Raw genomic sequence first — 22692 nt, 5'->3', positions numbered from 1 at the left:
CATCTCCTCCTGCTTCCATTTGTGTCTACACACCCCACAAACTGTCAAGTAGGCTCCTCAAATGTATATTTGTAGTTGTAAGAGCCACACACACACACACACACACACACACACAGTCTCTCTGACTCCAACTCTTTCTAATCCATGTGTTAAAATAAATATTATACAATCAAATATTACACAACATCACGACACTATGGCAACATTAAAGCGTCACAGAAGTTGTGCCACATGGATTCTCACAGTGTATCCGTCTCTAAAGGTTTGAGGGCTGGATGTAAACAGAGTCATGAAGCTCGCTGTCGGAGCATCAACAGCGAGGATCTTCTCAGCAGCGGTTGAGAAACTTTGCTCGAGGCTCTCTGCAGTGGGCGGGCTTCATGCGGAGGTCTGAATGTGTTTTCACAGTCGGAAGGGTCAAGGCTCTGACACAAAACAATCAGGACTGGCTTTACGCAGAAATATTATTTCTCTTTACCAGGAAGTGTCACTTTAAGGGGGGGGGGAATAATGTTTGTCCTCGACAGGTAGTAAAGTAGTCCGGTTACTGCGATGAGTTTGACGTCTTTCCTCAACAACAACAAAAAGAAACGGGAAAGGACTGTTTATCCAGGTTAAACAAGGATACGCCCTGATGAAGTGCCCTTGAGCAAGACGCACTCCCTGCCTGCTTTATGGGTGACATCCCTTTGCTTTTCTAGTCAACAAAGCATCACATTACATTAATGTCCAGCAGGACAAAGTGAAAACAGGCTCTTCCACGTACTTTAAAATCTACTTTAATTGGATCATTATTACCACCAGCCGGGCTGAAAGTACCGCAGTAGAGTTCAAACTTGTGTTTATTTTAAGACAAAACACCTGCAGACTCTGAAAGCAAGGGCCAATATTTTGGTAGGGATGGGAACATAAAGGATTTTATCGCGGATCAGGATAAAAAAAACACTCAAAATAAGTTGATCGTGTTTCATTTCCATTATCGGGATAATCGTGAATATCCTCATAAGGAGTGATTTGAAAGAGTCGTCGCTCTGTCATGGTAGAGAAGTGAAAAATAGAGCCTGATTGAGGAATAAAGGGATTATCATGCAAGAAAGAACAGACTCACACCATGTTTTATTTAGGCCTATCTTTCATGTATACTGGAGGACCTTATGATTTATGATTAACTTCTTTATTCGAGATCGATTGATTCTCACTCACTAAAGCGGATGCGTGTCCTAAATGTGATGCAATAAAAAGATTAGTTTCTTAACAAAGGGTAATGTTAAGTGATATGTTTTAGGGCCAGTTTACGAGTTTTACACATATTTTGATAATTAGCGGAATAATATTTATTAATATACTTAATATTTTCATAGCGGTGCGATGCCTAAGTGCAGCCAGCCGATATCCGGGCCAAGACTTGTTTACACTTGTTACCCGTTTAGCGAGCACGCTCTACGAACGGATGTTTCACAAGGAGCCACTTTACAAGCTAAAAAGAAAAAAGCTAAATCGTCATCAGACAATAGCCGATGGGTTCAGAGATTGCATTCGGGCCAGTGCGTTCCTACACAAGCCTTCAACAAAAGCCCGCTTAAACGTGATTGGTCAATACTACTCAGACTACAAACCAGAATGCTTTCTACACTAAAGTCTGTGCAGATTCTGTATTCATATCCAATATCAGTTTTTGGAGATTACAGTAACTCCACTCGTTCAGTGGCAGGTCACAGTATATTCTCCTCTTGCAGTAAACTCAGCTGGATACTTTCAGGTGTTTTGGCACCAAAGGTTCAATTATAGGGCCTGAAATATCACATTTCTCTCCTGTACAGTCTTTTCCTCCAGAGGTTAAAATTATATAAGAAGGCAACGACCGAGAAAAGAACACGAAAATACAGGTATCCTAACAGTGAGGGTGACACAACCAGTTAAAACTGCTTGTGTTTTTCCCTCGATGAAAATGCCCGAAGGGGCAAGAACAGCATTAAAAAGCACTCCACTGTAAACACCTACCCTTTCACACACCTGTAGCCTACACACCATAAAGCATCCTGACAGGTGAGCTCATAAACATGATCCAGCACACAGACATGCATGGACACATATTATATTCTCTAAAGCCTGAAAACATAGTCCTCCCAATGTCCCCGCAAACAGGACTCAAACATGTGCACATATGTGCATAAATAATGAAGTCAGACCACTGAGCTAAGACTCTAAAACACGCTCTGTCGACTACAACTAATATTTATAACATCCATTCATCTCCTGATGATTTTCTCAATTAATAGATTAACAGTTTAGTTTACACACCAAAAAAGTCCAAGATGACATGCAAATAGTTTTGTGCTTAAACTTAACATATTCAGTTTGCTTTCACACAGATGGCTGCAACTAACCATATTTTCATTCCATTAATCGGATGATTCCTTTCTAAATTAAAAAGATTAATGGTTTTTGGTCTAATAAATGTCAGAAAAGAGTGGAAAATGTCCCGTCCAAGTTTCTCAAAGTCTTTAAATGTCTTGTTTTGTCAAAAGATATTAACATTTTTGGATGAAACATTACTTACATACATAAAATCCTCACAATTAAACTGGATCAAAGGTTATGTTTGGTATTATTGTTTGAAAAAAGATCAATCAATTATCAAAATAGTCTTTGAAAGAATATAAAATAGTCATTTTAGATTTCATTTTTGTTGAGCAATACAACGATGATTTTTTTATTTGGTATGAAAATCAATCAGCCTTACAAGTACAAGTCTGTATAATATAATATGATATGATATAATATAATATGATATAATATAATATAATAGGAACTAGAGAGTCATAGTTAAGTATCCACATAACAGCTAAACAAACAAATAAAGATGCAACGATTAGTCGCTCGGCTAATTACAAACTACTTTAATAATTGATTAAAAAGATTTCAGAAAATGCTTTTCAAATATGGAGATTTCCTGCTTTTCTCTGTTTTTATATCATATTAAAAGGTTTTGCTCTGGCCTAACCCTAACCCTAACCCTAACCACATTTGAAGACATCACTTTGGTCTATAAAATGTCAGAAAATAGTGAAAAAATTGTCCAAATGATTAATTAAGAGAATAATTGACAGATTAATCGATAATGAAAATAATTATTAGTTGCAGCCCTGTAAATAAAAACACCAGATGTTCTGATAAGATAAGCCGAATAATCATTAGACCTATGCACTACGCAAAGTTTAATTTCATACAAATCTTTTGCAGTAAGACAGATAATCTTTTCCCTCTCATAGTCTGACTCATTCAGACCGGCTGATATAAACTTGAGCATGGGAATCAGTCCATCCCTAAAAATAAGCCCACCCACTGAGTTCCAACCGCTGTCAAAGGATATATGATATCAGCCACACAGCGCTGGGGCCTTGTGCAGCCAGAAACCACACTGAGCAGATATTTCACATCCATTTCTGATAAAAGGCAGAGAAGATCTGAAACCACGTGGTGGTTGCGTGCAGGAAGGACCTTTCCACTTAGCTGCAAGGCACATTTTAGGTCAGCGATTCTCAAAGCACGTCAGTGTTATATAAACAAGTGTTAACCAGGCCAGGGGATTTATGAACCAACACTGCTACCTTGTGGGGAAACAGCAGTACAACACAGCACTCTTCAAAGGGCAGTGAAGAGTGACAGCAAAAGGTAATGTCTCTATTCAAGCACGATTGAACGTCACATCTCATTAATACACAAATGACTGAACTACCCGCAGGTTTCATTTATTGCTCTTGACGTCCAGGAGATGCCGCCCAAGAAATAAGAAGCACCGCGAGAGTCACCGTTTCACAAAGCTGCTGACCGACTTCCAATCTAAAGATGCACCAGACAGGAACCAAGATTGCAAATGGTGTGCACAGGCAGGCCAAACCTTGAGACTGGACGGTCAATTATAGCACGCATCATGTGCCAAATGCAAGCCATCTGGTTGCTCAAAGACGACGTGCATTAGAAGCTGAGTTTCCATATAAGCACATCTGTTTCTTGCCTTAGTTAAACTACCTGGGGTTTACAGTGATGCGTATCATGCTGCTGTCAGATAATAAAAACACCAGCAGATGTGCCTGTAGAGCCAGGATGTCACAGAGTTCAACTTTTAATATTTTAGAAAAAGCTTTTAAAAACAAAATATAAAGTTTAAGATGTATTCATTCAAATCATGCAACTAAGCTTCAGTCATAGGTGGAATGAGCAGTATTAATCTTTAATAAAAACATATACATATACTTTTCTGCACAACTCTCCCTCCCTCACACTTTCTCATAAACCTACAAAATATCACAGAACATTCTATGTTTATATAACAAGGTCTGACTTGAATACAAACAAATATATAATAATATAATAAAAGTGATTCTGTACAGCCAACTTTCTTCCAGGCGAAATACAGTCATTGAGGATTAAGTTTTCCATTTTAAGATGATGAGTCTCAGTTTATTCTCGTCTTTGTTACGTTTATAAATCGCCTAAGCGTGTATAAACAAAGCAGCGGTACACCTAACATTCTTATCTTGGGGTGTGTTCACGAGAGCAATGATTCACACATGTTTGTTGTTAGTTCTGACTCAATGCTCAGCTTGATGTTTGTACCGTAAATAGAGTTAGAATAGTGTTGGGTTACATTTAGAAACTTAACGCTCAGTAAAAAATGTTTAGAGGTTTTCTTGGATTTTCTGGAAATCATACATCATAGCTCTATTCTTGTAGATGCTTCAAGCATTTATCTATATTTGGTGTTAGCCGTCGGGGCTCCCTGTACCTCGTAAAAGCCTAGTTTTGGATGCTGAGTCAACTGAAAACAGGCGTGTCAATATGAATATCACGAGTCAAAGCCGGTATAACTGCAGAGCTCCACAGTGAGCGCGTCATCTCAAGCGCCACGATAAAAACAAAACAGTCCCATGTTGACATTAAACAGTCAGAGAGGGTTTAAAGGAGCTAAATCTTTCAATGACACCTACTAAGTAAACTTAAAGAGGCAACTTGCTGTAACTTATCATCATGAAGTACGTGTTGATTGCACAATGTAATGGCTGTAGAATAACGACACCATTGGCGTTTAGATTTGTTCCCTGTCAGGATGCCATTCTTTCAGCCTCCGGGTCGCGATCTCCCTTTCACAATAAAAGCCCAGGACATAGGAGACAACGTAACAAAAATAACTAGCAACTCAAACAAACAAAAAGCTTACAGTAGCTATCCCCAAGTAGCAGAACAGGCCCCGTTGACGGAGGAGGTAAAGAAGGCGTAGAGGGAGGGTTGGAAAACAACGTTCTTTCTCCTAAAACAGATTATTAAGTAACTATGGCTAAGTATTAACTCTACTAATTAATACTGCTGTTTTTTTGTTAGTCTGCTTTCATCATAGAGGAAGCCAGCATGGAGAAAGACGACAAACACGTTTGAGGAAAGTGCCTAGAAATGACAATCAACGACAGAATCCAAACTAACACGTTATTCTTCTTTTACTATCGGCCACATTTTACCAGCAAAAAAACAAAGAAAAAGAATCTCTAATCTGTGACTGGGCATCTTTTAAAAACTGCTCAGAAAAACTACACAGCTCTTTGTCACTACATTAAAATATTCAGTCTCTATTAGACCAAGGCTATTCCGACAACCTTAGAATATGCTTTGTATGCATCATAAAGGATTCTCTTCCATCCACTTTTGGCGCACGTGCTGTTAAAGAGGCAGTCTTGAATGATTGATGATTACACCCGTTAAGCTTACTTCATTAAAATGTTAATAAAACTTTTAAAAAGAATGCCGCGGTCATAAAAACTGTAGAGAGTGCTAGTTTTATGAGTAAATAATCAATAAAGGTTGCAACTCTAATTGTTATGGCTCCATGAGGCCATACAGATAAATAACCCTAATAAAACACTATGTACTATGACACTCCATATATCTTTGACATTTAGTTACCTGGGAAATACACATTTCCTCTTCAACAAACAAGCACATGATTCACACACAAGCACGCAGCACCTTTACACAGGTGGAAGAGAAAAGTATTTTAGCATTGGTGAATTATTCCAAAATGATGCATTGAAGAGTGGCTATATGCTAAAGGCATTATTTGGGTTTTGGCTCATTGGCAAAGCATGCCGTGACACTGACTGTGCTCATATAAGCCGAGCTGTGTGATATTATTGAGACTATTTATGCATTTACAGCTCTATAACTTAGTTTAAAAAGGGACTATTTAAATGTTTAAATTTTAAGTAATAAAATGAATGCACTCTCTGCAACCTGTAAGAAAAGTTATATTTCTCTGTAGTTGTTGAAAGGGGTGTGGATATGACACGCACAACAGGCGTATAATAAACTGGAAGTGTGGGTATGGAAGTCACAAGTGCGCCGCTTCTACTGTCAAGATGATGATGGCAGCGATCCAAAAGTAAAATTATACCGGGACCGGCCAGCAGGATGAAATTCCACCCGGGGGAGGCACGAGGACCTGATGAAAGCTCTGATTAATATCTCTGCTCTTACGCCACTTTCACTGACATCAACATCGCTGACGGATATAGAAACATACAGCAAAGGCAGGTGAAAAGACACAAGCAGAAATAATCCTACAAAACACAGACACACCCTCCCCGATTTGCAACATGACACAATTCATGTACACAGCTGTGCTAGATCAGGCGTTGTCAAAGTCATGAGAGCTGCAACGTGATGCTTTGAAAGTGCCGAACTGGACTCTGACAACAAGTTGCCACAACTGAAATGGAGAATGAAAACAGTCCATTTGTGCTCCCGGTACAACAATCACACTGGACAGCTAGTCACTCACGGACGGGGGAAAAACGAGCAAACATTTTGAACCTTGTTTAGGGTAACCGATTAATCATTTAAGTCATTTTTCAAGCAAAAACAAACAAAATGTTACGTCACAAAAGATCTCCAATGTGTCAGATATTTTCTGCTTTTCTGTTTTAAAAGAAAATCTAAACTGAATATCTGTGGGGATTTGGATTTATGGATTAAGATTAGGGCCACATTTGAAAAATGTGTTTGAGTTTTGAGATCTGAATTCTTTTTAAATATATTTGACTTTAAAAACTCTAATCTTCTTCTGTATGGACCATTTGTTGGTCAAAAACTAATTTTAAAAAAGTCACGTTGCACTCAATGTTTTTTCTGACATCTTTCGACAAAATTAGATTAGATTAAATAATCATTAGTTGCAGCACTAACCTAAATACTGTACAAAGCCCCTTGCTTCAATCTGTCGATGACAAAAGCAGTACAAATTGGTGATGATTTGTCAATCTGATGGCTTTGATTTACGACTCTAGTTGTTTGACTGGTAGAAACAACAACAATGCCTTTGCAGTGGCCTTCACTCTGTGCTGTCACTGTCACTACTGATACAGGTGTTGTTCTTGGACATTGTGAGATCATAACTAAGGGTACTGACTGTTAGCGAATAGGGGTGTAAATGAAAAACCTGTAAACTTCACTATGGCTGGATGCTATTACATTGGAGGAATTGTTGCAATGTATGCAGGGAAAGGAGAGGGATATATTAAGAGTGGAAAGAAAAGAACAGACTAGCGTCTAGAAGAAGAGGTTATAGGAGAACAGTTCGCTGCTGAAGGAAAGGAGACGGAGAGAAAGAAAGAAAGAGAGGGTGACAAAGGGAGAATAGAGCCAGTAATAGAGAGACGGAGCCAGATTGCAGAATGACATGACCATGACCATGAACAAAGCAGACACGCACACACCAAGACTGTCTGCAGGACAGTGGCAGATTCACGTCAAGAAAATGGGCCGACAAACAGACTGATAGACGGAAAACACGCATGCAAAAAGACACACAAGCGGTCATGATGGGGTGCCACGAATTGCTGACAAAAGCCTCCACACTGAACACAGTCCTGCTCTGTCTGCAGCTGAACATGACTATGACTACGTCAACATTAAACCAGCAGTTGTTGCACCCTCCGTCTCTCCAGTTCAGACACAATCTGAACAGCTGAAAATACACAGCTTCAGCTCACCAATGACCCTGCTGTGCTGATAATTGAATTAGAAGTATGTTTCCTGGTTCGCCCAGCAACTGTTTTATTCATGAAACTAAATCTTTGTTTAAATTTCAAAGCATGCATTTTTACAATATTTTGGAAGAACTTTTCAGGTGGGTTGCATTTGTTGCCAACAGCTAAATATAACCAGAATATTGCAGAACATGTTTTCAGTTATGGGTGCATGGGTGAGGCTCCCACCATACCCTGCAGGCATTATTACTGTACTCAACATGAAACTCCTGCTAAACCGGAACACAGGGCAATATAGTAGTAACACTAGACTGCTGCCACAACAGTGCCCTATTTCTCTGCAGCGAGAGTTTATCAGATTTTTGCAACTCAACTCCTGGTCAGGCCCTCTGCAGCTTCTACAGCACAGACTGAGAGACGAACACTGCATCTTCAAATGGGACACGGGAGGATTTTTTTCCAGGGCATCGACTCTATTTAGACCAACCGTGCATTTTTAGAAACTCTCTGCAACAGCAATAACCACTTTTGAGGATCAAAACTAACAGGAGCATGGGGTTGAGTAATTGTACACAGAAACAAACGATTGCACAGTTCCCTCGGGTGGTACACAAATCAACATATCTAGTGTCTAATAAAAGACTGAACCAGGGGGAGAAGAGAAAGGAAGGATAGTGTGAGGAAGTGCAACAGGGAAAATGCAGCTTTTACTGACACAAAGAGTTCTGAGCTAATGGAGGTGGATGTGTGATGGTAGGGGGTTGACCAGGGCAGAGCATTTGCTGAGTCACCAGCTCCCTCTGTGACTCAGCAACTCCACTGCTTCTACTCCAGCCACTGATATTTTTACAACATGTCCAGTGAGCTGCTTTTCAACCACTGTCTTCTGGAGGCTGACCGAGTGACGTCAGAGGACGGGATCAAGCAGATGTGACATTGGACTTCTACATTGTGAATGCAACTCAGAGAACAGAAAACCAGTTGCAGGATGCTTTTACCAGCAGGTCTGCAACGTATGCATATTTTCATCATCGATTAATCTGCCGATTGCATTCTCGAATAGTCTAGAAAATGTCAGAAAATAGTGAAAATGTCCATCCCAGTTTCTCAAAGTCCAAGGTGATGGTCTTTAAGTGTCTTGTGTTGTCAGTCCAAAACCAAAAGATTTTCAGTTTAATATAACAGAGAAGTATCCATATTTAAGAGGCTGAAAACAGCATTTTCTGTTATTTTTGCATGAAAAAATTACTTTATAAACTATGAAAATAGTTGTCAGAGAAGTACAGTTATGTTGGTGAAAAACAAAATCCTTAGCCAGACACCATAGTCACACTTTCTAAATCACGCTTGGTTGTTTCAATGATGTGATAAGCAAATAAAATATATTTCAGTGCCCGTTTTTGCCAAAAGCAACAACAAAAGCAGCCTAAATGACAATGTTTTCTAATAAACCTTCATCTGCAAAACAGAATTGACATTGAAATAAACAGCTTTGGCAGCACAGGCCGTCCGTCCTCACCTGTCCTCCTCTCCTTCAGCATGCTGAGTCCTGAGGCCTGCAGCAGCAGCAGCAGCGGCCATGAAAGCACTGGCCTCAGCCGACATCCCCATATGGGCCAGCGTTCCGGCAGCACCGCCGACCTCTGCTTCCCCGTCTCCACCTGTTGTCATCCCGAACCGGGGAAGAGCCAGCAGGCCTTGGTGCTGGAGCAGAAGCCGCTGGGCATCCTCCTAGCTGGGATGATCTTATGGAGCTCCCTCCTCCCGGGACCTGGGTGAGGGTCGCACCCAGGGTGAGGAGAGGCTGGAGGTCAGCTTGCAATGCAGTCAAAGGCATGTAGGGGCTCCCATGGGTGGGCACTACTGGGACTGTAGCAGTGGAGGGGGGCTGGACTTGTGTGGGGTGAATTTGAGTTGGGAGGGGGTGTGGCTGTCCTGCAAATGTTGCCTGGGCAGGTGGGGCTACCTGACCGTGATGGGACAGCAGCTGAATAATGTTGATCGGTGGCTGTGGAAGTGATATATTAGAGATTCCTGCTGTACTTTGAGGCAGCGGAGGCTGGACCTGGGTCTGGAAGGGAGCAGTGGGCTGGATGAAGTCTGGCTGTCGGACACTTCCCGGGGCTATGACCCCTGAATGGAACTGAGGTGCAGGGTAACCTCCCTGGGGTTGAGCCTGGTGGGGATCCACAGTGTAGGGCAGCTGCTGGGGTATTACAGGGGGAGGCTGATTTACCCCGGTCTGTGGTGTTGTTGTAGGGAGAGTGAAAGGACCTTGCTGAATGTGGGCCCCACCAGCAACTTCTTGGGGTGAAACATAGGTCAGAGGAGTGGTTTGAGCAAGTCCCTGTGGTGGACTCTGCATCGCTTGTGGACTAGTGAAGTCCTGGCTCGGCGACTGATAGGGCTGAAGTGTGTGAGGTGGCTGTACAGCAGTTATGCCCTGATTAATCCCAGCGTTGCCTGCCTCAGTCTCGACAGCCACTTCTACACCTTTTGGTGCCTCAGATGTAGTTGGAGGAGGAAGCTCCTTTTCGTAATACTCTGTGCACGTCCATCTTCCTTTGCGGAATGGCTCAGAGTTAGTGTCTAGTTTCACCACCCTAAAACGAGAGCCGGTGGCTGTCTGAGTTTGGGTGTGCTGGGTTTGAGTGTTGGGGGCAGCAGACGGGCCAGTTCCTCCTCCAACAGAAGCTAAATGCCCACTCGTACCAGTGTTGTCGAAACCTGCAGGCCCAGACGGCAGGAACTGCAGCAGCAGTGACAGCAGACACATTAGAAACGTTCAGACTGCCTTGTAGCTGTGGATCAGTGGCAGTCCCACCCACAATAGGGGCTAATGGTTGGGTTGTCCCACCTGCAGGTTTACTGTTATCCAACATGGGTGACCTCTGCGACTGGCTAGGCCCAACTTTGGAAGCCATAGCAGGGCTAGAGCTAGCCAGAGGAGCTATAGGAAGAGCTGGTATTGAGGGTTCACCTCCTCCCAAGCTGTCAGAGTGCTGAAGGTGGGGCTGGCTTTGTTGCTGAGGATAATAATGATGGTGCATGGTCCCATTTACCATTGATGTGTGCTGCTGAGACCCCTGAGGGATGGAATGAGGGTGAAGAGGCTCGTTGGGTGACACGATTCCAGGTGTGTCAACCCCATGGAGACTATTGAGTGTCTCATCAGAAGAGCTTCTCTCCGGCAGACCTGTATCCGTGGCCCTGGACACGGAAACATCCAGCATATCAGAGGAGGAGAGGTCTTCTGTGTGTGACTCATCCATATCATCATAGCTCTCAGTATCATCTGCTAAACTGTTGTTGCCGCTCACGTTGATCTGCGCTGAGGTGACACTTGTTATCTGGAAGCCACTCTTCTTCTTCACCTGAGCGCCAGCCGCTTGAGACTGGGGCTGGTGGTGGAGTCCGGGAGAATTGGATCCAGCTTGGGTTGGATTGTCGTCAACCGTGTTGGCTCCACTGCCACCGGCTGCTGGGGAGGCAGACGCACCGCTGCTACCCCTCCTGTAGTGGTAACCCGTCTTCCTACTCCCAGTCCCAGGCGGATCTCCAGAAAAGTCCTGGTGGTGCATCTTTACCGTCAATGAGTTACTAAAGGCCAAGAAGTGGCTGACGGCTGTTGGCGCTACCTTCTAGCTAAAATAGATGCTAGCTAGCTGGGTCAGCTGCAGTACCGCGATACTAACGAGCCATAAGTGAGAAGTCAGATGATTTATGTCCTTTAAAAATCAAGCTAGATGTTCCGGGATGTAGTTCCACTGAAACGTTTGCTTATGAGTGGCGTTACTCTTCCTAACACAAGTATTAATCCAAAGATAAAAACACAGCAAATAAAATAAACAAAGAATGTTAAATTCAGCTAGCCGTTGGTTAGCTTAAAGCTGTATGGGGTCGCCAGTAGCGATTAGCCACGCTCTTCCATAACTTGGTGTATCTCTTCACTACTTGTCAGGACTATTTTGCAGATGTTAATGTCACAATTTAGCACACCAAATTAGGTCTAGCCCGGAATAGTTTAGGTTTACTCAGGTGGTCTTCAAAGTGAATGTGAAAGCTTCTTAGCTGGCCGGTGTATGTCGCAGGAAATCAGACGTCGCATCAATTCCTCTCATGGACGTCGAGTCTCCTTTTTATACGGAACAAAAATGATCCTGGCGAAGAATAAACTCCTTATCTTGTCATTAGACAACAGTGTCTAAATAATATCCGTCTTTGTAGTGGTAAAAAGTGCCCGCTAAGTCCATCTCGATGAGTCTTACTCAGTCCGTGTTTGCTGTATCATTGCCGGTGAGCAGCTAACGGGCTGTCAGTCTCAGAGGAGGGAGGAGGAATGCAAACACTGGGACTGCGCATGCGCGTCTCTGCCCATTTTTTTTCAGACCTGTGCAACGTTCAGGTTCTGCTGTTAAATCGGAAAGTACCCTTCCAGCTATTCAGTATGTATGTCAGGTCTTTTTTTAATATAAAGATCGATTTATTCTTATATTAATCTTATTTTTTAAATGATTTAGACAATTTAATTGTTGGACAATTGGATGTTTTCCAAAGTATTTACCTCTTGAACCAAATGTCCACGGTTAGAATGCCAGTTTTACAATATTTACTAAGATATGAAGGCAGCACTCGACTTTGGGATGTGTTTATTTATTTTCTTGGACCCCACTGTTTTGGAAGCGCTACTATTAGCAAGACATATAAACTAAACAGTGCTGCTTAATGTCTTTGAAGCTGCTCTAAGCACAGTATTTCCATTGTTTATTTGCTGCTCACTGTTTAATCCCATAGACGTTAAAACATAATAAATGTTCAGGTGTCCTATTGCATCTTATTTTATCTTTTCTTATGAAACTATTGTCTAATATTTACCCCTTTACACATGAATTATAAACATGTGATTTTCCTCAGAAAATACAGCATACTGCATTTTAGAAAGGTTCCAGCCTCTATTTTCTGTATTTAAATAACCTTTTGGTGAAAGGAATGACAAGCCAATCAATGCTGACATTTCATGCAAAACAAGTCTTGGCACGAAGATGAAGTTGAATAATCTCTTCATATAGGACCAGCTTTACATTTATTTAACCCCCCTACATATCTTATGCATCAAAAACCACTCCGACCTGGCAACAGATTCTCTTGTTAAACATGACAGCCATCAAAGAGTTGAGACACGCCTGTCAGATGACTTCCAACATGTCAGCATCGCAGCTATTCATAAACACATCACATGTACCTGTAGGGGAGGGCGAGCTATGGGAAAGTTCCACTCAGAAGTCTGATTCCAAAGGTTGCATAATGTTGAAACTGCAGCAAGTAAACAGAGAGACGTAAGCCATGCTTTCTGTAAACGTTCAACCTGAACGTCAAGACTGTTCCTGGACAGCCCCAGCTTCTGCTGATAAGGAGTTTAGATAGTGTCAACAGGAGTCATGTCAACCTTCACTTAAATTAATTCAAATGTAGAAAAAGCTCATACCAGGACATTTTCGACTTGATCAATGATTTAATTCCACATGGGAAAAAAAATGCAATAAGAAAACGATTCATAGTTTATACAAACAGACCCCAAAAACATGACAATTTAATGTAATTTAATGCAACAAATGATCAATTTAAAGTGATAGTTTGGATGTTTTGAAGTGGGGTTGTATGGGTTACATAACCATAGTCAGCGTATTACCTACAGGAGATGGCGGTTGGCACGCTTCAAGTTTGGAGAAAAAGATAGGCGTACCAGTAGGAAGCTAAGCAACGTACTGCTGTAAACAGGGGAAGCAGAAAATTAGTTTTAGCCACCTAAAGAAAGTCAATGTCAGTAAAAGTGTTGCTATATTTAGAATATTTTCAACGTTTCACCTTGCAGTCAAACAGCTATACAGTCTATGTTTCCAACAGGGAACATTTAGGTGAGCCTTTCTTTTAGGAGGCTAAAGGTTTTGCTGCTGCCCCCGTCCACAGCAGTACATTTCTTAGCTTCTTGCTGTTACTCCTGTCTGCTTCTCCAAACTGGGACATACCAACCGCCATCTACTGTGTGCTGTTTTAATCTCCAGTAGTGATGTTCAAAATATCAAGTATAGACCTTTCAAGTGATGAGTTCTATTTATTGCTCAGTTGAATTGAACAACCTCCTCAAAATGGTATAAGTAATAAAGCAATTCATTATGGTCATTATGGCAAAAATGATGCCTGATATCTGGGAATAACATTTAACATTTTCTATACACAACGTCAAACACGTGAACATCAGCAGAGGCTTTGTTATGGAAACAAATATATGACATTTAAGACCCACATTAGTGATTACGTACCAAAAAGTAAATTGCAAATCCGGATTTCTTATTGCAAATCCGAACATTTGTTTGAACACATTTGAGTATGGAGGAATAAAGCTGGCATTATAATAAACTAATAAATAATTTAATGATTAAATAATTTAATAAAGAAAAGAAAGAAAGAAAATGTGGAAAGAAAACCCTCAATTATCAAATAAATATGAAGGATAATTTGAAAATGATATGTACAGTAATAGAAAAATATATGAACAAAATGTATTTGAAAAATTACTTCAACTTGTGTTCTTCTATTTTCATATTTAATTATTTTCCCAATTATTATTTTCTGTTTACATTTATTTTCGTTTTGATTCATTACAGAAGTCTGCGCACATCCAGAGAAAAATAGTCCGGTGTAAGATAAACAATAATTAACTGCAGGGCACAAAAGAGGCCTGCAGACTGTTAATAGTATATTTTCAGGTTTTTAGGGAAGTGTGAAAGAGAAAAACAGGCATTTCTTGTAGAGGCAGTAATCAGCTCAAATCATTATCACCTGCTGGTTAGCAAACAGCAGGGAGAAAAACAAAAAAACACCACAAGATGGCGATCACAGTCCTCCAGAAAACAGAAAGAGCAGGAAATCCAGACAAAATATAAATAAGACACAATGTTAATGTGATAAAACCTGAAGAACACATTGTACTCATTTGATGAGAAGGCAGTAAAAAGAGGAGAGAAAAAGTGTATAGTTGTCAATACATTTACATTGCCGAATGTAGGACAACAAGAGAGTGGCCTCCTAAACGATTTATTGTTAAAGCGAAGACGGAAGTACTCAAAGGGAAACCTCTTGTATTTCCCGAATAGCTTATCCTCAATGCAGCCCGGTCGAGTTGGGTCTGTTTAGCTAACTTTGTGTCATTTATGGGTCGTTTTTAAATTTGACCAGATGTCAAATACAATTGTGAAACGTCCCGGAGTTGGGGTTGGGGTGCTGGTAACAGACTCAGCCCGCCCAGACTGTGTTCTCCTGGGAAAACGGAGAAGCGCGATGGGCAAAGGGAAGTACCAGCTCCCCGGTGGCCACTTGGAGTTTGGGTAGGTAACCTAGGCAGCTAGATAGCAAACCCCATTCACAAATCTGACAGTTAAGTAGCGTACATAAGTGACGCAAGACCGTTTATGAACGTCCAACTCTTGCCTTCCTTCATACAACTCGGCAAACATCTCTTATTCTAACAAAACACACACTTTTTCACTTAAAAATAAATAATAATAAGAAATAAAAATGTCTTCGCAAGTTATCATTGTGCCGAATTACCCCAAAGTGTTCAGCAAATGTTAAGACATGTTCTGAATTTGTGTTGTAACACGTGCCTGCCAAATAAGTGTGCACAAATACTAATTTGCTATTTTGTAAATGCAATTTGGTGTTCAGTAGTGAGGCTTATTTTGAGATCCTTCTTTAGACAGTCAGTTATTTCAAAGTAAAAGTTCAGCTATTTGAGGTAGTAGTGTAAATATGTTCCTCAATGTACTAACTGTACATGCATGATGACTTCCAGTGGATGACTCTCATTTCTGTCATTGAAAGAGAGACATGGGAGGAGTGTGCTCACAGAGAGGTGTTGGAGGAAGCAGGGGTGCGTTTGGTAAACGTCTCATTTGCCTCCGTGGTGAACTCCATCAGACTGGAGGAGCAGTACCACTACGTCACCATTATTATGCAAGGAGAGCTGGACAGGAAGCAGTCAGGAGAGCCAGAGAACCTGGAGCCAGAGAAGAATGAGGGTATGTGAAGTGGAACTCCTGATTTTCACAAGTTTTAAATGAAAAAAGCAGTTAATAATCTGTTTTTCTCTGCCTGACAGGTTGGACGTGGACGCCGTGGGATACGTTTCCTCCAGAGGAGCAGCTCTTCTTGCCACTAGCTGGTCTGAGACAACAAGGCTTCAATCCGTTCAGGACAAGAAGCACTGAAACGCAGCTTTAAAACTTCCTGTTGGGACACTTTCCCAAAGGATAAAACAAGCATACCTCTTCAAAACTCAACTTGTTGTTTTACTTCAGTAGTTGGTTTACATGTGCTTTTTCTCAAACCTCATGTATTTCTGTTACGGTATACTGTAATGTTTGCCAATATTAAAAGATTTAGTAGAAGGATTTCATGATACACAGATTGTCAGCTGCGCTTTCATTGAGATTTTAAGCAAATGATGCAACAAACAAAATTCTAATTAAATTGGGCGAATGGGATTTTATTCTTTTATTATAACTCTTTAGGGGCCACATAATGTAATTCATGTCATGATATACAATGATATAAAATAGAAGTGTGAACATTTTTTCTTTTAAGACACTTTACAAAAGAGTATATAATAGTTTGAACCAAAGGTCCATTATTATTTATCAACATTCATTTCCATACTATTGATCATAATTCATCAACAAAAGGTTCTGTCTAAAAAAAAACATTACACACTAAACTACACACTGGTGCCGCTCATGCAAGATGAATGCAACTTCGAGCAATACAGCTTTGGTCCGTTTTTTCCTCCTCACATCAGGGTGGTGCCGGTGACCCCGACTGCTAACAGCATGGTCCACAGGGTTGCAGCAGCGGTTGCCACGGCAGCATTAAAGGTCTTGTCGTGGGCGTAGGTGATGATGTGCATGGCTCCGCTGTAGGCCTCCTCACAGGCCGGCTGGATCTGATCCTCGGGAAGCTGGAAGCCGAATATCCCTTTGTCTCTCAGCTCGAAGGTGTAGGCGAGGGGGATCCCCTGCAGCCGAGCCCAGTCTCTGGAGGAACCAGCGTTGGCGTCTGTAGAAAGAGGGTACACTGCTGTTCGCTGCTAGCACGGCAGAAAATGAAGAATCTGTGACAAACAGTGATGTGCGGACTTACACAAAACATCCGGTGAGGTTCCTACAGTGTAGTTCATCCCGTGGACACTTCGAATGGCGTCTGCTGCACCCAAACCAACCTTCAACTGAAGAATCACACATTAACTTCCGTCATACAGTCATTGAAAGCATCTACACCAGCTCTGTGTGTGTGTGTGTGTGTGTCTTTATACTGTGTGTATTCTCTAGTAATGAGTGTACAGCATCCAGTCATAGTGAAGAAACACACAGGAAACTGCTAACTGACCACAAACATACACAACATGACCATAAAGAGACACTACATGACACAAATAGACACAAAACGACAAAAAAAAATCCTACAAAGACGCAAAACAATGACAAAACGACCACATAGAAACGGAAAACATCTAAAAATAGATGCCAAACGACTACAAAAGATGCAAAAATAACCACAAAAAGACCAAATATCACTACAGAGATGCAAAATGCAAATGAAAACAATCACAAAGATGACAACTGTAACACAAAGAGACACAACTTAACTGAGAAAAGACATGAAAAGACCAAAAACATACAAACAAACAATCCAAAATGACCACAAGGAGGTGCAAAACGACTAAAAATGTACGTAAAAGGGCCCGTTGTCTCTTAATCCGTCCGTGTTCATCAGCATTAATGACAGGAATCGACTGGGTGCCAGCTCACATAATAGTCTTGCAAAATGTGCAGAATGAGGCTCAGCTGTCTCAGACACATGAGAGTGTACAAATACAAAGACACAACAGCTTATTTCCAGAAATGCTGTCGTGTCTTTTTCTTTAAAAAGGTGCATTTAGATTAAAAATGACTACAAATACAAAAGTCAAGTCAAATAAATATTGCAAAAATATATCTGCCAGTAGTATTAAAACATAAAAATAAAAAAAAACTTATAAAAGACTTTTAGAGGCAAGTCAGAAAAATAAATAAATTCTGGAGATCCATGTTCTGTGTGTTCATGATTTAAGACTCGATGAAACAGTTGGAGGGGAAACGCTTTTTTCAGAATTTCTTTTCTTTTGACAGGATGAGTTGTGGCTCCATACACTCTCAACACGAGGTAACTTTCAGTCAACAAAAGATTTCCCATCTGTTTCACAGATGAAAAAAATGAAGGAATTTAGTAAGATTATTCCAACAAAATACCTATTTTTTCCACCTTAAATCATAAATACAGGAGATAAAACTATTTGGATCAGGCTTAGAAAATGGATCAGCAGAATTGTTTTTTCTCACTTGGCTCTCAGGGCTTACGTACCCGTGTTCATAAACCAATATTGCTCCAGCTTCATTAATTTGAGATTTATCATTTAAAACCGTGTCACATTATCCATGCGCGTCTGATGTGAGTGACTCTGCATTCTTGCTGCCAAGTCACAGAAACATGGTGATGTTTGAGTGGTGTAGGAGAATGAGCCAGCTTCCCCTCAGCTAAAGTCGGAGAGACGAATGGACATAATCCTGTTTTGCATAATTCTCTCTGGATTGTGGCTCCACTGGGTTATTGTTACCTGCGTCTGCCTCCCTCCTATCAGCAACCAGCCATTTGTTTTTCATTATCAATGCTTCACAGCTTCCTCCTTGTTTGTTCCGACTGACCGCTCTCGGAGTGAGTTAATGACATCCGCAGTACTGTCCCGCATGTGCTGTGTATACACTGTGTACTAATGCATTTTTAAATGTGATGTTCAGTATATCCGACAATTGATATTAAATTCAAAACCTTGATACATTCGTGTTCACGTGAGAACCGAAGTGTTTGCAACAGATTGTCTCTTTTTCATTAAGGTTTTTGTCATTTGCATAGACTCATGCATAGAGTATTCTCTTTATTAATGAAGACGCGTGCGGTGATAATCAGGCCGGAAAGATGCACGTACACTATTTTATCCTCAATTGTTAATGTGATATTATGTTGAATATTGTGCGTGCATGTTCGTGCATCACTGTGTCGATGTAAATACCAGCTCATCGTAGTTGGAGGCGGTGTAGTTGGGGTTTCCATAAGGAATCAGGAGCAGCTGGCCGTATGAGTGGATGGTGAGGAAACACAGGAAGTCTTCTTTCCGGCTTCCCACAAAATAAGTCACGGCCTGAGCCTCGGGCTCGGACGCAGGATGTGTCCCGCAGAAGACTTGTGAGCAGCAGTTAAATGATACTCCGATCGCTGTGGAAGCAGACAAGGAAATGGGATTATCTGAAATAGTAATAGTGACACCGCTTCTTCATCCCATAACACAGGCTGAGCAAGTTCACATCTTTACACGTTAAAGGGCCAGTGTGTAGGATTTAGAGGCATCTAGCGGTGATGTTGCAGATTGCGACCAACATAATCGGCTCACCCCTCCCTTTCCGAGCGTGCAGGAGAACCTACGGTGGCCTTCAGGTCAAGTGAAAGTGAGAAGGGGCCCTCTCTAGAGCCACAGTTTGGTTTGTCCGATCTGGGTTACCGTAGAAACATTGAGGAAGAGCAACCGATGTAGATATGAAGGGCTCATTGTCAGCGAAAACACGATTCAAAGTTTCAGCTGATTACACACTAACAAAAATATAATTATGAATATTATAGTCCAATTCAGCCAATAGATCCCGCTAAATCCTACACACTGGTCCTTTAATCAAATACTGGCAATTTCGGCTCGTCATAAAGCATCATGGGACATTGAGTCCAGTAAAATTACTTTGATAGGTTTAGTAGAAGATCATGGTTTGGTTTAAAATAAGTATGTTTGTTACATAAGTTTAAACAAGTCAGCTTTGACTTTTGGAAAGTGTTGTGTTTGTTAGAAAAGGTAGTTTTCTTAGTTTGATACCCACTTATCCATGATTATCAGAGCTGCATAAATAATGACATGGAGAACCACAACAACACTCACAGCCCCAGATGGCGTCAAAGTTGCGGTTGAGGTCAGTGCCGGAACAGTTGCAGCCTAAAGGTCCCGGTGACCTGTTCTTCCTCCACAGTCGAGTCTACGGGTGGAAATGGTCAGACAGTTAAATCAGCTGGTTCTGGGCGTTCTATCAATTTAATAAGTAATTAAGTGGGCACACCCTTCAATGCTGCCTTGGATTGCCGCTTGATATAATTTTTCCATTAATCTTATATTGAAAATGAGATCATTTGTACTTGGGTCCTGTTGAGCACCAGACATCAATGTGTTCACTGATTGAATTGCAGCTCACTGCAACTTAACTGCCTTTACTTTAATAGACTATCATTCTCTGATATCCTGCTCATCTGTGGCTGGAGAGATTGAGGCTTAACCCAGAAAAGTAATTTGATAAAAAAAATCCATCAAACACAAGCACTGACTGTGTTGTCCTTCCAGGAGTAGATGTAGCCGTCCTTGTTGAGCACAGGGGTCACGTAGAAGTCAATGTTCTTCATCATCGTTTGCATTTTTGGGTCCGTTTTGTATGCATGCAGGATCTGATTTGAGAAAAAAACACAAGGGTGAGATTGACATTTTGGAGGATATGCAGGATATATCGTGATGTGATCAGACTCAATTAACTATAATACTCTTTGTTGGTTCATTCATTATTTTTTATCTAAATGATCAATTGTGTTTTTTTAAATGATTGCGTGCGTCTCACCTCTCTGACAAAGTACTGACAGAAGGCCGGGGCGATCCATTCCCTGGCGTGTATACCACAGTCCATCCAGATAGCTTTCTTCTTCTCTCCAGTATTAAGGCCAATCTGGAAGACACATTCATAAAGCTTCTTAATTGGCTACTGTATGACACAAAACATCAATACACTCCAGTATCCTTATTGTATTGTATTATATTTCTTTCACAATGCATTTCTGACTGAACGATCTCCCCGGGAAATTAAGGCTTGATTTACGGCACAAAGGAAGTGCGTCAGCCATTTGTTTTCACCTGTAGCTATCAGCAGTTACCAAGCAGTATCAATGATTATGTTTACATGCACATTAATATTCCACTGTTATTCCAAATGGGAAAATATTCTGAATTTGAAACGTTCATGTAAACAGCATGAATATTTGGCCGCATTCTGAATGCAGCATTTTCAGATTAAGACATGTCGGATGTGATACTCAGTCGGGGTTTTTATCACAGTTTGCGTCACACAAACAAACTAGAGATGTTTGGGGAGGGGGGGGTTCCACTTAAACAGTGTAAAAGTTGGTTTACCTTGAGCAAGCTAATCACCCTGTTCTCATAGGTCTGTCCGTAGTCCACTGTGGTTACAACTTCAGGGTAATCCTTCACTACCTGAGACATCCAGTCGGTGATCTGTAGAGTGGAATACACACGTTACACATTAGAGTGTGTTTGTGACGTGGGTCCATCAGAGTGAAAAGTGCGAGTGCTGCGCTTGGGCCTTCTCACCTCTGGCATGGGATGGAACTTGAAGTAGTCATATTCCACTCTGTTGTAGACACCAAAAATAAAGGAGACACATGAGAAGCAGTGGTTTAGTGAAGCATGTCCCACCTCAAAAACGTCTCCTCATACTTATCAACCATTTGTGAGTCTGTGTCTTCCACAGTAACGTCCCCCGCCCTGTTTGCCTTCTGTCTGTTTGTTTTTGACACAGGCCGTCATTTTATGAATGAAACTCACCTCTCTACTGTGGCTGCTCCCACTGCTGAAAGCAGCAGTACAAGGCTCAGTCCCACAGACTTAAGCATTGTCCCGTAAACTCCTTGTTTGCAACTGTTGGCGACAGTGACCTCCGCATGGTGCAAACCTTTATAAGACATCCATCAGATAAAGATACACGTTTGCCTAAGCCATATGTCCTTCAGCCCATATGTTATCATTGTGTTGGTTAATGATTAATCTGAGTTGAAAGCCTTGACTTTATATCCCGGAGATGTTTTATTTTATTTCCTTAATTGCTGTCATTTATAGTTATATATTCATCAGGTGATTTACAAGTTTATAAAAACATAGCCATAAAAAAAGACTGAAGCAACATTTAGTTGCACTCAATAGCTTCTTTTGCTGTAGTAAATATTGATCCAGCAAGTACTTTATACCTAGCATATATGATAATAACATGTAATAGTGTTAACATAGAACTCCCAGCAGGTCTGGAGTACAGTGAACATGCTGAATGAGCAGGTTATTTTTAGAGGGAAAAAGTAAGTTCCCCAATTAACCCAGAAATGACAGATCAATGAGACCATTTGCAAATACCAAAGAGGAGATAAGGGAAGGGACATGCGACTGTAGAGGGGACATGCGGCTGTAGAGGGGACATGAGGCTATAGAGGGGACATGCAGCTGTAGAGGGGACATGTGACTGTAGAGGGGACATGTGGCTGTAGAGGGGACATGCGGCTGTAGAGAGGACATGAAGAGGGGACATGCGGCTGAAGAGGTGACATGCAGAGGGGACATGCAGCTGTAGAGGGGACATTTAGAGGGGACATGCGGCTGAAGAGGTGACATGCGGCTGTAGAGAGGACATGAAGAGGG

General features: G+C 41.3%; 3 protein-coding genes across 3 annotated transcripts in view; 1 reads left to right on the top strand and 2 right to left on the bottom strand.

The window, feature by feature from the left end:
- Positions 1–10497: 10497 nt before the first annotated feature.
- LOC115017171 (TSC22 domain family protein 1) lies at positions 10498–12374 on the bottom strand. The gene has a single exon (XM_029445429.1). The coding sequence runs from the start codon at positions 11618–11620 to the stop codon at positions 10643–10645; it is 978 nt and encodes a 325-aa protein (XP_029301289.1). The 5' UTR covers positions 11621–12374; the 3' UTR covers positions 10498–10642.
- Positions 12375–14953: 2579 nt separating this feature from the next.
- nudt15 (nudix (nucleoside diphosphate linked moiety X)-type motif 15) lies at positions 14954–16617 on the top strand. Its single transcript, XM_029448257.1, has 3 exons — positions 14954–15424; positions 15921–16117; positions 16198–16617. Exons 1-3 carry the CDS (start codon positions 15276–15278, stop codon positions 16317–16319), a joined length of 468 nt encoding a protein of 155 aa, XP_029304117.1. The 5' UTR covers positions 14954–15275; the 3' UTR covers positions 16320–16617.
- The window catches only part of LOC115018958 (carboxypeptidase O-like), a 73627-nt gene continuing 67504 nt past the window's right edge, over positions 16570–22692 (bottom strand). Inside the window, exons 2-9 of the mRNA XM_029448245.1 lie at positions 21598–21637; positions 21400–21501; positions 20834–20938; positions 20550–20666; positions 20113–20206; positions 19201–19403; positions 17235–17319; positions 16570–17150 (exon numbers count right to left, since the gene is read on the bottom strand). Coding sequence (XP_029304105.1) covers positions 16885–17150; positions 17235–17319; positions 19201–19403; positions 20113–20206; positions 20550–20666; positions 20834–20938; positions 21400–21501; positions 21598–21637 — 1012 coding nt within the window. The 3' untranslated portion in view covers positions 16570–16884. The remainder of the gene's footprint in view (positions 17151–17234; positions 17320–19200; positions 19404–20112; positions 20207–20549; positions 20667–20833; positions 20939–21399; positions 21502–21597; positions 21638–22692) is intronic.

This window comes from Cottoperca gobio, chromosome 2, assembly GCF_900634415.1.
Source record: "Cottoperca gobio chromosome 2, fCotGob3.1, whole genome shotgun sequence".
In the NCBI taxonomy this organism is placed as follows: Eukaryota; Metazoa; Chordata; class Actinopteri; order Perciformes; family Bovichtidae; genus Cottoperca; species Cottoperca gobio.
The sequence above is the reverse complement of the archived record's forward strand: the minus strand, read 5'-3'. Positions and strand labels throughout refer to the sequence as shown.